The 17262-nt window shown below is 35.1% G+C and overlaps 1 protein-coding gene across 1 annotated transcript in view; it reads left to right on the top strand.

Annotated features, from left to right (window-relative positions):
- The window catches only part of MARCOL (MARCO like), a 42224-nt gene extending 28308 nt beyond the window's left edge, over positions 1-13916 (top strand). The window contains 3 exon segments of the mRNA XM_070517341.1: positions 10966-10979; positions 12732-12895; positions 13827-13916. Of these exon segments, the coding sequence (XP_070373442.1) occupies positions 10966-10979; positions 12732-12895; positions 13827-13916 (268 nt within the window).
- Positions 13917-17262: the final 3346 nt, after the last annotated feature.

The following is a 17262-nucleotide window of genomic DNA, read 5'->3' as shown; positions in this document are numbered from 1 at the left end:
GATCTTTTTCCTTATAGAGGTCTTGTACAAAAAAAATTCTTTAAAAAGCAAATAAAAACCAAAATGAGATATCACCTGACCTCACACTTATTAGGATGGCTACTATTGAAAAAGCAGAAAATAACAAGTGTTGGCAAAGATGTGGAGAAGTTGGAACCCTTGTGCACTGTTGATGGAATGTAAAATAGTGCAGCCACTAGAGAAAACAATATGATGATTCCTCAAAAAATTATAAATAGCATTACCATATGATCTAGTAATTCTATGTCTGGGCATATACTCAAGAGAATTAGAAGTAAGATCTCAAAGAGATAATCGTATACCAATGTTCATAACAGTATTTTCACAATAGCCACAAGGTGGAAGCAACACAAGTGTCCATCAACAGAAGAATGGCAAAACAAAACGTGGTATAAACATACAGTGGATATTATTCAACCTTAAAAAGGAAGGAAATTCTGACAAATACTGCAACATGTATGAAACTTGAGGACATTATGCTAAGTGAAATAAGCCAATCACAAAAAGATATATAACATATGTTTCCACTTATATGAGGTCCCTAGAGCGGTAGTCAAATTCATAGAGACAAAAAGTAGAATGATGGTTTCTAGGGGTTTTGGGGGGGGGATGGGTAGTTATTTAACGTATATAGAATTTTTGCAGCTTTGCAGGATGAAAAGAGATCTGGAGATTGGTCGCTCAACAATGTCAATATACTTAACGTTAATGAACTGTACGTTTAAAAATGGTTAAGATGGTAAATTTTATATGCGTTTTACCACACTCAGCTATTTATTCCCTAAAATTAAAATTTAAAAATTCTTCAGTGAGCACTGATATATTCATACATATATTCTTTTTATTTTTATTAAATATATTTCATAAAAGCCAATTATGCATCAAGGCCTAGGTAAGATGCTAGGGAAAAGCTGTTAAGCAAAAGTAGATATAATCATTGTCCTCTAGGAACTTTCAGTGTATTATTTAAAATTATGGCCCATTAGTGAATGAAAACTGTTCTTCATTAAATCACTCTTGTCTACAAAACCACTATGAAAGAGCTTGTTATCTAACTTAGTTCTTATAAGAATCCTGTTAGGTAGATGTTGGCTTCATATTTTAGCTATAATGAAAATAAAAAATTGTGAATTTAACAATATTTAAAACTTGACATTTTGGCAATAAAAGGCAGTTTTAATATAAAATTTCTCATTTTACTGCTTTTTAAGCATCTTTGTGGTGTTTACAGTTCAAACACATAACGAATTTTACATATAATACAATGGTTTTTGTAAATATACTGAGATATACAATCATCACAAGAATTTGATTATAGAGTACACATCATTCAGTTAAGTTCCCTCTTACCTCTTGGATGTCACTTCCACTTCCAACCCTCAACACCAGGCAGCCACCAATCTACATTTTATCTTTATTGCTTTGTCTTATCTGGATATTTCATATAAATATAATGAAACGCTATGTTGTGCTTTATGTTTGCTTCTTTCACTTTCACAATATTTTTGTGGTTCTTCCATATTGTAGCATATATGCCGTTCATTAGTGTTTTTAATCTAATATTCAATGTATATTTGAATATACCCCACCTACAGCCCAATAATGTTCTTTCTAGTCCTTTTCCCTTGATCCAGCATCCGGTAAAGCATTGCACATTGCATTCAGTTGCCATGTTTTCTTAGTCAACTTTAATCTAGAACCTGGGGGGAGCCAACTATTTTTCGTAACCTTTCTAGTTTCTTCTGTTTGTAGCACAGCTGAGGAGCAGTGAGCAAGTTTATGAAGGGTGATTGGAAGTAAGTCTTGGACATGAGTTACAGGGATCCTGGATCTGAATGGCTAAAATGATAAATCTGAGGATCAATGTGGGAGCAGATTGTGTAACTTGTTTCCTCTTAAGTATGAAGATAAGGTTAAAACAAAAGCCATTGTAATTCTTTATGGTGGTGGTGATGGGGAGGTTAATTTGGAGTGAGAAAATATATTTCAGAATTTATCACTAGAATTTTCAAATCGGCCCACTAAAATATTTTCAAATGATGAAAATCTCAGAAGAAGTCAACAAATGCCCACTTTGGCAAAAAGGACATAGTCCATTTCTATTTTGTATATATGTACACATATGTATACATATATATAGAAAACATACTTTAGTGTTCTCTAGTTACATCATGCATGTTAAGCTAAAGGGTGGGTGGCAAAGGAGATATTTGCAATCTTCCCCAAATGTTGAAGTGTGGAAAACAACAATAGTTAACATTAATGGAACACTTACTTTAGAGTCAGATTATACATCATCTCAATAAACAATTATGAAATTGAATATAATTGAACTTCAGTTTTCATTGAAACTTTCTGTGCTGAAGGAAGAAATTAAAACCAAAAGTGGAGAAAAGACTTATCTGTACCTGGACTAGGATCTTAACCACCAGCAATGTAGTATACTATAGCATGCTCACAGAAATAACAATCGATTAAGCATTCAAATTTGGTTAAAATTACTTGAAGGTACAAATAGTGTACACTTGTGGAAATATAAAGCAGGACAATTGCAAATGCAAATAAAAACCTAGATATAGATCTGGAATCATCCACACTGAAATGATTTGAAGCTGTGTAAAAGGAAAATAAATGTTTTCCAAGGAAGTTCATGCAGGAAAAAGAAGAAAATCCGATCTGAATCAAATTTTGAGAATAACCTACATTAAAGAAGTGAGAGAAGAAAGAGGAATCATCAAAAAAAAAAAAAAAAGGAGAGGAGGCCAAAAAGAAAGTTTCAGAGAGGCATTTGTATGACACAAAGGTCAAGAAATTAAGACCCAAGGGAATACCACTGTATTTAACAGCTATAAAGCCGTTTCATTAACTTATTGCTTCCTAGATCCTATTTATTTTTGAATAGGATTATCACAGGATAATAGTTTCTTTACCTTTTCTTTACCTTGTTAGTGAAGAAGGGAGTCCTAATCAAGGGCTCTGGGGATGGCCAAAATGATGACACCCAACACTAGACTGAAGATAGTTTATTATTCACATACACTCATTGCCTGCAGGAGGAGGACGTCGCATGTCACGTGGTGCTACACTGGGGAATAGACTGAACAAGTAGAGGCTATGAGAGGCAGGATTTGTAGCACCAAGAGGTGAAGTGACCTCCATTTCCTGTGGGATGATATAATTGGCTTCTTTGAATAATTTGCACACTGACAGAAAACTCAAACTCCTTTGGTTGAGGACTGGCTGGAGTACAATTGGTCCCACTGATAGGAAAACTAACCTAGTGGAGAACCATTCCATTGGATGGGAGTCATGTCTGGCAAGAGCATGAGAACTCATGGTTAGACCTTTGGAGCCCTATAAGGCTCAAGGATGTCAAGGCAGGATTTAATATTGTATCTTAATTTCAGTCCTTATACAAGATATAGACATACTGCATGAGATTTGAAGCAAAGGAAAGGTATAAAACTGATAATCTTGAATATTAGGATGTTTGGTCTCTAGATCTTATTCTGTCATACCCGTCATTCATGCAAGTTTCTCTCTCTACATTTCATTTACCTCGCCTACACAATAAGGCACTGGACTAAATTGTCTGCAAGCATTTTTAATATTATAACCTGATAGGTAAAAATGTATTATAATGTACCTCTCAAATATATGTATATTCATTTTAATTATATAAATCATTACTGTAGTAAGGTATTTTGAACAATAGAGAACATAACCAAAAATAGAAATTAAAAGGATGCAAAAGGTAATACTGGAACCTTGTCAAACAACCAACTTTAGAAGCCACACAACATGATCAATGTTAAAAAATGCACAATGAACTTGGATTAAGGAAACCTTAGTCTCCCCCTTGCCACCCACATACACTCAGCTTGTCTCTATAATATTTCTACTGTATAAAGTTGGGAAAGCAATAGACTAAATATCTCAAACTTCTCTTCTCTCTCAGGAACTCTTTAAAACAGTAAATTTTTCACTATGTTGATTCCTAAAAGATCCTATTAGACAGGAAAGGCAGATGGAGGGTCAAACTCAGGAATCTAGCTAGGTTATTAGGGAATGTCCATTGTAGGCCCAGCCAAGCGGAGAACAGCTCCTGAGAAGTAAGAGTCAGTATGTGTGACGTCTAAAGTCAGGTTTGGTGATTACATCTTCTGGTATGTACAAAATTGTCAGAGTACTGAAGATAAATCTTGTTTCAGGTTAAGGTCGGGACAAAAACAAATGAACCATGCCATAGTATAGGTATAAAGAGAAAGAGATCATTGATCTATTTATCTGAATAATTAAAATTCAAAATGTTTTCTACTGAAATGCTTATTACAGAAGCTCTATAGGGCTCTTTCTTATTCTTCTATCCAAAGAGACAATAAGTTTGTAGGTACACCATTTATTTCCCATTTATGCAAAGGCATTCAGCTTATCACCATAAAAAATCACTTGGGGAAGCCTCTCTGCTTCTTAACCTCATAAAGAGCAATGCTATTTGGTAAACTTTACCTTTATTACCATAATAGCACATTTTAGTGTGTTTAAAATCCGAAGTCCTAGTTCCTTACTATCAAGGAATGGACTTAATTGTGCCTAACTCACGTTTCTGCAAAGGCTGACAAACGTGTGGAGCCTTAATATACTTTATGCAACACGGAATAAATAAGAATTTCCATTCTCCACTTTAAAAATACAACTTGAAGAAAATGTCAAAAAACCCTTTTTTGTACCACCCCTTCTTAAAAGCAAAGACTGTAACACAAGGTAGCAAAGTCAGTGTTTAAATAGACAGAGATAAAGTGGTTCACGGGCTTTACTTTAATGATTTAACTTAAGATGGGACTTCGATAATCTACAATTTTATATAGTTATTACTTAGTTACACCTAACTCACGTATGTATGAGGACTAAAGAAAATAACAAATCTGTAAAGCCTTATCACAGTTTTGATAATAGAACATACTTTATTAGTAAGAAATTCTCTTTTCTGTTTAAAGAAAAGAACAAAAAACAAAAACTGAAAACATTTCAAACCATTCTTTTTTGTATCAATATCTTTCGTAAAGGCAAAACACACGACACATCATAGGAAAGGCACAACTTCAAAAGACTAAGATAAGGTGGCTCATGGGCTTTACTTTAATGACTTGAAATAAGATGGAATTTCAATAATCTACAAGAGTAGATAGTTACCACAAAACTCATTCATATCACTCCTTGAATAACTATAACATTCCTGGAAATATAAGTAATTTTCCACTATTAATTTTCTCCTGAGAGTTTTGTACAAGGATTGTTTCTCATGTAACTGTAAATAAATATTTTAAGTATCCATTGTGTTCCTTCAGCAACTTAAGGATCTGAGAGTGACAGAAAACAAGAACCCATAAGAGACATGACATTTTTGCGTGGTTAAACATTTTTATTCAATAGATCATTGCTTTCATAGGAAAATATATATGCCCTATGTTTTCTAAGGCAAGAAATTGATTAAAATAATGTAGAGTCAGAAATACTGAATTGAAGAATTCCTGAACTTTAATATTAAAAAGAATGTATAGATCATATGTTGTATGTGCTAAGTTTCTTCATGTTATGTAACAAGCGTGGAAATATCCTTCAATGAAAGAAGAAGAGTAACAGGAGTCATTTCTTATATAAAGCCACATCAAGGAATCAGCATGGAAAATAATGATTAAATTTAAGTTGGTCACCACGTTTTCTAACAAGAGAAAAGAAAAAGAAAATATGTAGATTATTACATTAGAAATCCTGTGTGAGGCCCGCCATGTTTCCCCCAAATTAGGCTGTTTGACTATGGGAATCAACATGTAGAATCTATTTTCTGAAGGGCGAGGACTAGCCTGCTGCCCAGGCTCTGTAGCTATCCTTTCTCTTCTCTAGGCTAATGAAACCACTCTTGCTTGTTCAATGTGCTTCTATAAAAGCACACATTTTGACCTGAAAAGAGTGTAAGAACAAGCCCAGCCTTCTCTGCCTCAAAATAACACTGTTGCCTATTTAATTTTTATAGAATATAACCTTTTTTTAAAAATTTTTATTTTTATCGGATGTACATCATATTTCGAATTCTGTATACATTACATCATGTTCACCACCCGAATACTAATTATAGTGCATCCCCTCACATGTGACCCTAATCACCCCTTTTGCCCTCCCCCTTCCCCTCTTCCGCAATGGTAACCACCAGTCCAATCTCCAATGCTATGTGTTTTTTTTTTTTTTTGTCGTTTTTATCTTCTACTTATGAGTGAGATCATATGGTATTTGACTTTCTCCCTCTGACTTATTTCACTCAGCATAATACCCTCAAGGTCCATCCATGTTGTCACAAATGGCCGGATTTCATCATTTTTTATGGCTGAGTAGTAGTCCAGAATATAATAATCTTATGTCTTGTACCCCACTGTCTTGATTCTGACCTTGCTCTTCATGCAGATTCCTACGGCTTTATTAATCCCACTTTGCACTGAGGAGCTACACTTTGGGGCAGATCATATTGAGATGTGTCTCAGAGGCTGACTGATCATCCTTAGATGAATATTTTGAATATTTTCTGGCCCTCAATTTCATTTGAAGGCATCCCTCTTGTCTCTTACCCCATCTGAGGAGCAGGAGGACAGACACTCTGCTGTCACTGCTTGCTGGGCCTACAGTTTCTCTACTGATGTTTCTCCAGCTATGACAATCCTGTTGAACTGAATTTCCCTGAGGTTTCTTCCTCTAGTATGGTCTTCCTTCCTATCCCTCTCGCTGTTCCTAAGCGCTGACAGCATATTGATCCAATCCTGGAAAGCCAGGATATTTTGAACCATCTCTACAGAAAGAGAAACTTTGTGTTTTATTCTATTGCTTGATTCACACAGAAATATTTAGTAGATTCAATCTTTAAACAAGACATAATTGAATACTTACTTTGAGATCAAGTGAGTGCATTAAAATCAAGCCTAATTAAAAGTTAAGAGAATAACAGAATTTCTGAAAGTCAGTTCAAAGCACAGTATTTAAGATACCTTCCTGCTTTATACTGTTTCATTCTACCTCCAGTCACTTTGGTTTTCCTGGGTGGTTTGTGATTATGAATGAATAAAGAGTGTGGAAAAAAGCTAAAACAAATATGCCATGCAGATAGAAATGAAAAAGTGTTTTGTAATCAATATATTACCTTAGTGTACTTAAAATAGAAGCCAAAAATTGTGTTGAGGTGAGAAATTAATCTAAATTAATCTATGGCTACTGTTGTTAACAACTTAATTAAATTTTATTCATTTAATTAATTTGGATGTCATGTGCTAAAAGATGAGAATAATTATAAAGATAGCCCCACAACAAAACTCTTCAGAAATGGTGATTTCTTTACATTGATGTTGTGTTTGTGCCTAAGTTCCATAAATGTGTTTCAGTTAATGCCAGTACCTATTATCTTAGAACTCTTAAATGAGGCATTAATATTTAAGATAAACAGATATGCAAATTTTGTTTCTTACCTAACTTCCCTGCAAAAAATACACACATTACTATATGTGTTGCCATCTGATCCACAGACAGGAAAGTACTCAGTGGTGCAACCCATCTTTGAGTCTGCATACTTGTCACAGTCAGGCTGTAAAAGTCAGAGACATTTTAAGATAAGTAATAATAATAATAAAAATAACAATAAAAACATGAATAGCATCCTCCACAATCTTTGAGCATTCTGATGTACAAAATTTAGTCCTTTTCTGATTTGAACATTTGACTATTCTAATTTGAATATTCTAATTTGAATATTAGAATATTTCTTGGCGCATAGAAAGGGCTCTGTAAATATTTTGAATGAATAAATGAAAGTAACTAAACCACAAATCCTAGTCATATCTTTTTATTTCCTTTTTCACTATCCTATTCTGAGCTACCATCACCTCTTGCAGGACAACTGTAGTATCTGTCTAAGTGGTCTGATTACAGCCACTTTTCGTGGCTCACAAAAGTTTCTACTGAATCCCTGCATCTTTGCTAAAAGCACTGCTCATTTTTCCTTATGACCAACATCACAATCCTTAACAGCCCATGAGACTAAATACCCCTGTGTTCCATCTGTCACTTCAGGTTGTTTTATGCCTTGATCTCTCTCTTTGTGCTCCAGTCTAAGAGATCTTTCCATTTTGGTCAATATACTACTCTTTCATTGTTATTCATAGTTCACTTGCTCTTTATTTTCCTAATGCATCTACGACACATCACCTCCCATCACATACTTCTTCAAACAACCCAGCGCTGGCCCAATCTTGTTATCTCCTGCCTCATCTCAAAATTGTGACACTGTGCTGCTGGAGAAAATAATATATACATTCATATCTTCTGATGCCATAACAAATACAAAGTTTGAATTTTCAATCATCCAAATGAGAGTTTACCTGATGTATTTCCAAACTTGCCGAAATTCCAAAGAGAATACCTGCAATCAGAGCATAAATTAATAATAATAATAATAATGATGATGATGATGATAATGAATGACTCATTCTTTGACAAGTAGTCATCTAAAAATAGAATAAATATTATTCCCTTTAACAAGTAATGAAGTATGTATTTCTGGTAGTGTCTCTCAAACTAGATATCAGTAGGCAAAAAAGAAAATCTAAAAACTAAATCTCAATCAATATTTATTCAGCATTCATTTGTGTCTGCTGTGAATATGGCTACATTTCACACACTTTCACATGTTGGTTTATATAGCTCTATCAACAATTCTCTTAAAAACAGGTAATTTCTCCACTTTGTCAATGAGAACACTGAAGCATAGTAAGAACATTGACTTACGTGAAAGCATTCAGTATTCAAGAAGTAGAATCTGCAATCAAATTCATTATATCTAGTTTAAGTCTCTAATGCTTTCAAAGCACCCCCTGCATCATCCATTGATGAGCATGGACATCAAGTAAATCATCATCAGGATCATCAGCGAGGGCCCTCTTCACAGTTGACCCACTTTTTGACAACTACTGAATGATTAAAAGTTTTCCATTGACTAAGAGAAAAATTACTCACCAGAGAAAACGGAAGATGCCAAAATGAAGAATGAAATAGCCTTGATCACTTGAAAGAAAGCCATTTGGTCTTTTCAGTGAACTTGCAATGAGGGTCTGAGAAAAGAAATGAGTTCAGCGAGTAGTCTGAAAAGACACAAATCCTACTGTTGGTACTCGGTGAACAATGAAAGAGAAGCCCAGAGGCTACTTCCATAAAGGATGCTCACCTCAAAGGAACATCTCTGCCCTCTAAACTATCCACTCCTACGCTCCCAGTTAGAAAGTTCCCTTTGGCCAGTCTTCATGAACTTCAGGAAGAATACAAATATTTATTTTACTTAAAACTGTTTATACTACATTACCATTTATCAAAAAAGCAGGAGTATGTATATACATATATAGATATTTTAAAAACAACAACAATGGAATGCTATAAAAGGATAGAAAGATTATCCCAACCAATCACTGATCTGCTGTCTGTCACTATAGATTAGAATGTGTTCTTTTTTGCCTGACTTAATTCATTCACAATAATTATTTTTGAGATTCATCTATGTTTCTGTTTGTATGGAGACGTGAATTTTTTTTAATCACAGAATACTATCCCATTTTTATGAATATACCATGGTGTGCTTATTCATTCACCTGTGTGTGGATGTTTGGGTTGTTTCCAGTTTGTGGCTAATTACAAACCAAGCTTCTATAACATTCTTGTACACAGCTATGTATGATATATACAGGTTTTTCCTCTTGAGTAATTAACTAGGAATTAGATAGTTGAGTTATATGATGGGATTTGAGAAACTGTTAAATTGCTTAACGGAATTTTTTAAAAATGAAGTCCAATATATCAATTTGTTCTTTTCTGAATCATACTTTTGGTGTCATATCTAAGACATATTTGCCCAACTGAAGGTCATAAAGATTTCCTCTTATTAAAAGTTAGTTTTCAGGTTTACATTTAAGTCTAAGATCATTTTGGTGCTAATTTTTTATATGGTATGAACTGAAGTTTATTTTTTGCATATGAATATCCAAATATTTGAGCATCATTTGGTGAAAAGGCTATCCATTCTCCAATGCACTGACTTTGCACCTTTGTCAAAATCAGTTCATACTTGTGTGAGTCTGTTTTCTTACTCTATATTAAGTGTCATCAATCTAAATGTTTGTCTTGTGGTCAATAAGAATCTTGATTATTGTATCTTTATAATAAATCTTGAGAACAGATGGTCTTAGCCCTCTAAATTTGTTTTTGTTTTTCAAATTTTGTGTGGATAGTTTATTCTTTATATTTCCACATGAATTTTAAAATTAGCTTAATATTGATAGGGGTTATATTGCAAACATGGATTAATATGGAGGAGAATAAGCAATTTAGTAATATTGGGTCTTCTGACCAAATTCAAGTCATAGCTCTAAATTTATTTAGGTCTTCTTGAATTTCCCTTATCAAATGCTTATAGGTTTTAGTGTACAGTAAAACTTTCACATCTTTTGTCGGTTTTATCATTAATTATCTCATTTTTTATATTATTATAAATAGTATTCTAAATTTTAATTTTCTATTGTTGGTAGCTAGTATGTACAAAAATATTTTATATTAGTATATTGATCTTATGTTCTTCAATGTTGCAACACTCACCTTATAAATTCTAATATATTTTTGCAGATTTCATTGGATTTTCTACAGATAGTGATGTTATCTTTGAATAAGGGCAGAATTACTCTTTCCTTTCAATCTACATGAATTGTAATTTTTTTTCTTGCTGGATTACCGGCTAGATCTTTCATAACAATGTTGAATAGAAGTGGTAAGGCAGAACATATTTTTTCTTTTTTCCCTTTTTTTATATCTTAAGGGAAGTATTTTGAATTTTACTATTAAATATAAATCTGTGTTTTTTTGTAGATGCTGTTTACCAGGTAGAGGAAATTCTCTTTCATTCTCAGTTTGCTAAGGTTTTTAAAATTATTATTATTAAAATCAAGAATAGACTTTGGGTTTTGCCAAATTATTTTCTTGACCTAATAGATGATCATACATTTTTTCGTTTTGTCTGATGCTTGTTACTATGGTGAATTATATTGATTGATTTTCAAATGTTATATACAATTTGCATTTGGAGATAAACTTCACTATGTCACTTTACATATTTTTAGATTCAATTTTTTAAAAAAATTATTGTTTGAATTTCTATAATCAATGATCATGAATGATATTGGTAGGCATTTCTTTTTTCTTGTAATGTTTGTATGGTTAGACGTCAGTTTAACCGGCTTCGTGGAAAGACATGGAAAGCATATCTTCCCCTTCAATATTCTGCAAGATTTTGTTGAGAATTGATATTATTTCTCTACTCTAAGTTAGGTAAAATTTTTTTAATAAAGTTTTCTGGGAAACTGTAAGTTATTTTTCTTAAAGCTTTCCTAACTGAAAACAATTTATTTAATAGAAATAGGACTCTTCAGGTTGCCTGTTTCTAGTGAGAGATACTTGGTATTGCATGTTGTTCAAGGAATTGTCCATTTCTTTTTAATTTTTTTTTTACTTTTCAAAGCTGTATTGAGATATAACTGACATATAACATTATGTAAGTTTAAGATGCACAGCACAATGACTCAATACATTCATATATTGTAAAAAGATGATCACAGTCTGATTATTTAACATCTCTGTCACCCTCATATAATTACCATTTCTTTTTTGTAGTGAGAACATTTAAGATCTACTTGCTTAGCAACTTTCAAGTATATAACACAGTATTATTAACTATAACTCGCCATGCTGTATATTAGATCTTGAGAGCTTATGCATCTTATAACTGGAAGTTTGTACACTTTGACCAACATCTCCCCATTTCACCAAACCCTAGCCCTGGCAACCACCATTCTACTCTTTATTTCTGTAAGTTTAGCTTCTTTTAGAATCCACATATAAGTGATATCAAATAGTATTTGTCTTTTTGTGTCTGACTTGTTTTACTTAGAATAATACTCTTAAGGTCCATCCATGCTGTATCAATTTACAGGATTTTCTTCTTTTTTATGGCTGAATAATATTCCATTACACATATATACCACATTTTCTTTATCCATTCATTCATTGATGAGTGCTTGAGTTGTCTCCAAATCTTGCTTACTGTGAATAATGCTGCAGTGAACACAGGAGTGCAGATAGCTCTTCAATATCCTGTTTTCATTTCCTTTAGATATATACCCAGAAGTGGGATTGCTGGATCATATGGTAGTTCTATTTTCAATTTTTTGAGGAACTTCCATATTGTTTTCCATAGTAGCTGTGCCAGTTTACATTCCCACCAACAGTGCACAAGTGTTTCCTTTTTTCCACACCTTCGCAACACTCATCTCTTGTCTTTTTGCTGACAGCCATTCTAACAGGTATGAGGTGATATCTCATTGTGGTTTTAATTTGCATTTCCCAAATGATTAGTGATGTTGAGCATCTTTTCATATACCTGTTGGTCCCTTGTATGTCTTCTTTGGAAAGATGTCTATTCAGTTCCTCTGCCCATTTTTCAGTTGGGTCGTTTGGGGTTTTTTTGTTATTGAGTTGTATGATACTTATATATTTTGGATATTAACCCCTCATCAGATATATGGTTTGCAATTATTTTCTTTCACTCCAGAGGTTACATTTTCATTTTGTGTTCATAGGTCCCTCCCTGAAGCCAGAGTTCATGGGTGTTGTTTGGCAGCCTGAGTTCACAGGGGTCATCCACGGCCATGGGGACAAGCCAGTGATAGGATGTGCCAGGAGCCTGGGTTTACTGGAGCCCACTGGGAGCAGCCAGATGTCACAGGAGCCAGGCAGTGATGAGGTGAGCTGGGAATGTAGGTTCACAGGAGTCCTCTAGGAGTCTGGTACCACAGAGACAGATGGAGTGGGCCAGAAGCCTGGAGCCAGTGGAGGTGCCTGGTGCTTTGGGAGCTGGCAGCTATTGTAGTGGATTGGGGCCCTGGGTTCATGGGAGCTCACTAGGAACCTGAAGTTGCAAAAGCTGCCTGGAGCCACACTGTGGCCACTGAGAGGCCTGGAGTTACTAGAGCTTATGGGCGCCTGAGTGGGCCAGTAGCCTGAGTTCCCAGAGGCCCTCTGAGCCTGGATTGGATGAAGCTGCTGGAGCCCTGGGCACTGCCTGGGGCCACTGGAGTCAGCAGGCACCTGGGTGAGTCCGGGGCCTGGATTCCTGGAGCCAGGCAGGAGCCTGGTGATATGGGAACTGCCTGAGACTGCTGGAGCTGCCTGGTGCCTGGATGCAAGAGGTGCCTGGGTTCCCAGGAGCCTCTAGGGAGCTCTGCCATGGAAGCTGCCTGGAGCCACTGGAGTAGGCAAGTGTTAGGGTGAGAAGGTTTCTTGATTCACAGAAGCCAGCTGGGAACTTGGTGCCAAGGAGGCCTCCTGGGGCCCCTGGAGACATGGTGAGGAGTAGGGGTGGCATAGGTTCTCAGGGGCTCACAGGGAGCCACCCAGGGCTGTGGGAGGCAGCCAGGTGCTGGGGCACGCTGGCTCAGGGGCCCACAGTGAGGATCTTGCCTCTCCCACAGGCAAGATGTCTCTCTCTGCGCTGGGCTGCCTGGGCTTGTGAGAGGAGTGATGGGGGTGGTGTGAATCTATATTTCCCACCCTCCTCAATGGTCTTCTTATTTTGGGGCTTCACTGAGGTGCTGTAATTCCTCACCCGAAATCCTAGGCTCTTATGAAAGTATTTTTCGTTCACAGATACTTATTCAAACTGGTGTTTCTTGCAGGGGAGAGGAGCAATAGAAGTTCCTATGCTGCTATTAGCTGACCTCACTCTGTGCATTGAGTCCTTTACCAGGGCCATGCCTCACAATTAGTGGGTAAACATCTGTTAAATTCTTTATTTCCATCATTTCTTGCTGTTCTTGAGAGATTAATGAGGGCAAGAAGAATAGGTCTTCCAAATGTGTCAAATAAGGATGCAAAACCTGGGGATGGAAGTTAATCTGCTGAAGATGGGACTCTTCAAAGAATACGACACTTGAATCTCTAGTTATTTGTCCACCGGGGAATGGCTGGTTTATTAGTGATAGAGTTGGACCTCCTCAATATTTCCATTTATTGCCTCATTCTAATTAGCAGTCTATTGGACATGAAATGGCATCCTTATCATTAATGAACAAATTTCCTTTTTTTTTTCTTTTTTCTTGTCATTTTCCAGTTTCTCTGGAGAACAATTTTATTGGGCCATGTGATAATCCTTTGAATTACCAGGGGATGTATAAAAGAGTGAAATTAACTGAATGGATTGTTTTACCAACTTTGTGATCCCTTAATTTGAATTTCTTGTAATTTCTGACTCAACCTGTTTTCATCCCAGAATATTTCTATCTTCCTCATTACTAGAGTGTGACATTTCTTTGAGTTGAAAAGACCACTATATTTGGAGGCTAGAGATCTGGATACTCTTTCAATTTCTCTAATTAAGCAATTTGACTGACTCCTCTTTCATTTCCTGACTTTGATTTTCTTATTTGTAAACCAGAATAACCAGACTGAATGATCTTTCTGAGCTCAGTTAAACCCTGATGACTTGATATGTGGGCTGTAAGCTCTGTATCATCCAATATCAGGAGGAAATTAAATGATGCTCTGGTGTCAGATATGACCATGGGAAAACCCACAGATATGATGGTTGTCACTAGGAGGAAGACCCAGAAGGAGACAGGAAGAGCGTTAAACCTAGAATGAATACTCAGTTTTTGTCCTGCAGAGAGCTGATCTTCAGATTTTCATGTCCATTCAAATCACTTGGAGATTTTGTTAAAAAGCAGATTCAGATTCATTGAGTCCATAATGGAGTATGAAATTCGACACTTCTGTAAGTTCCCAGGTGATGCTTATGTGATTGCTGTATGGGGCAAAATTTGAGTAGCAAGCCTGTAATGTTTGATTGCCAACGGACTAATAATTCACCAAAACTAAGCTGCAATTCCCACACCATATCTGTCAGTGTTTTAGCAGATTAGGTATGAAAATATTGGAAATTATTGGCAGCAATCCAAATCCTGATAAGAATTTTGAAATAATAGAATTCTTTTTTAAGCTGTTTTTACTTTTTTATTTATTTAATTTTTTTATTGAGGTAACATTGGTTTCCTACATTATATAAATCTATACAAAAGTTGAAATAATAGAGTTATTAATCAGGATCTAACTTGAACATTTTCTTGACTTTAGGAGAATGCTGTTGAACACAGAGGATTATGGCTAGCAGGGGTGGGACAAGAATGAAGTGATTGAGATACTGAGCATGGGTACAAAAATTAGGAAGTTGCTAAAAAACTCTATAAAGAAGACAAATATTTTTTAACCTTTAGTAAATTTTTTATTATCAAAATGTTTTAAATTTACAGAAATTTTGCAAGAATAGATCAGAGTTCCTGTATACCTCACATCCAGTGTCTCCTAATTATTAACATCTTACATTAGTATGGTACAATTGTCACAATTAATAGCCCAATTTTTTTTGCCTTTTTGTAATTTCAGCTTTACTGAAGTATAATTGACATATAAAATTATAAGCTATTTAAAGTGTATTTCATGGTGATTTGATATACGTTGTGAAAAGATTCTCCCCATCTAATTAAGACTTTCATCACCTCACATATTTATCACTGTGTGTATGTATATGTGTAAACATTTAAATTCTACTCTCTTAGTAAATTTCTATTACACAATAGACTGTTATCAGCTATAGTCACCATGTTTTACGTTAGTTCCTCAGACCTTATGCATCTTATAGCTTAAAGTTTGTACCCTTTTACCAACTTCTCTCTATTTCCTCCACCCCCTAGTTCCTGGAAACCACTTTTCTACTCTTGGTTTCTATTAGTTTGCCTTTTTTAAAAATCCACATGTAAGTGATATTATGTTGTATTTCTCATTTTCTATTTGGCTTATTTCACTTAGTAAAACGCCCCTGAGGTCCATCCATGTTGTTGCAAACAGCAGGATTCCTTCTTTCTCACGGCTGAATAATACTCCATTGTATATATAAACACATATATACTACATCTTTATCCATTCATCCGTTGATGGACACTTAGGTTGTTTCCAAATTTTGTCTATTGTGAATAATGCTGCAATAAATGTGGGAGTGCAGATAGCTCTTGGATATACTGCTTTCATTTCTTTTCAATATATACCCAGAAGTGGGATTGCTGGATCATATGGTAGTTCTATTTTTAATTTTGGGGGGAGCCTCCATATTGTTTTCCATAGTGACTGTGCCAATTTATATTCCCACCAACAGTGTAGAAGGATTCCCTTTTCTCTACATCCTCGCCGACACTTGTTATCTCTTGTCTTTTGATAATAGCCATTCTAACAGGTGTGAGGTGATATCTCATTGTGGTTTTAATTTGAATATCCATGATAGTTAGTGGTGTTGAGTATCTTTTCATATACCTGTTGGCAATTTTTATGTCTTCTTTGGAAAAATGTCTATTCAGATCGTCTGCCCATCTTTTAATTGGATTATTTTGTTTTTTTGCTATTGAGTTGTATGAGTCCTTATATATATTTTATATATTAACCCGTTATCAGATACATGATTTGCATATGCTTTTTCCCATTCTGTAGGTTGCCTTTTCATTTGTTTATGGTTTCCTTTGCTGTGCAGAAGCTTTTTAGTTTGATGTAATCTCACTTGTTTATTTCTGCTTTTGCTGCCTTTGCTTTTGATGTCAAATCCAAAAAAACAATCATTGCAAGACCAGTGTCAAGGAGTTTACCTGTATGTTTTCTTCTAGAAGTTTTATGGTTTCAGCTCTTACATTCAACTCATTAATCCATGTTGAGTTAATTTTTGTGTATAGTATAATATGGGGGTCCAGTTTCAGTCTTTTGCATGTAGCTGTCCAGTTTTCCCAATAACATTTATTGAAGAGACTGTCTTTTCCTCATTGTGTATTCTCAGCTCCTTTGTCATAAATTAACTCACCATATATGCATGGGTTTATTTCTGGGCTCTCTATCCTGTTCCATTAGTCCATGTGTCTGTTTTATCCCCATACTATGCTATCTTGATTACTATAGCTTTGCAATATAGTTTGAAATCAGGAAGTGTGATGCTGCCAGCCTTGTTCTTTCTTAGGATTGTTTTGACTTTTGTAGTTGCATATGAATTTTAAGATTTTTTTTTCTATTTCTGTGAAAAAT

The sequence above is a fragment of the Equus asinus genome, chromosome 9 (assembly GCF_041296235.1).
Source record: "Equus asinus isolate D_3611 breed Donkey chromosome 9, EquAss-T2T_v2, whole genome shotgun sequence".
NCBI lineage: Eukaryota > Metazoa > Chordata > Mammalia > Perissodactyla > Equidae > Equus > Equus asinus.
The sequence above is the reverse complement of the archived record's forward strand: the minus strand, read 5'-3'. Positions and strand labels throughout refer to the sequence as shown.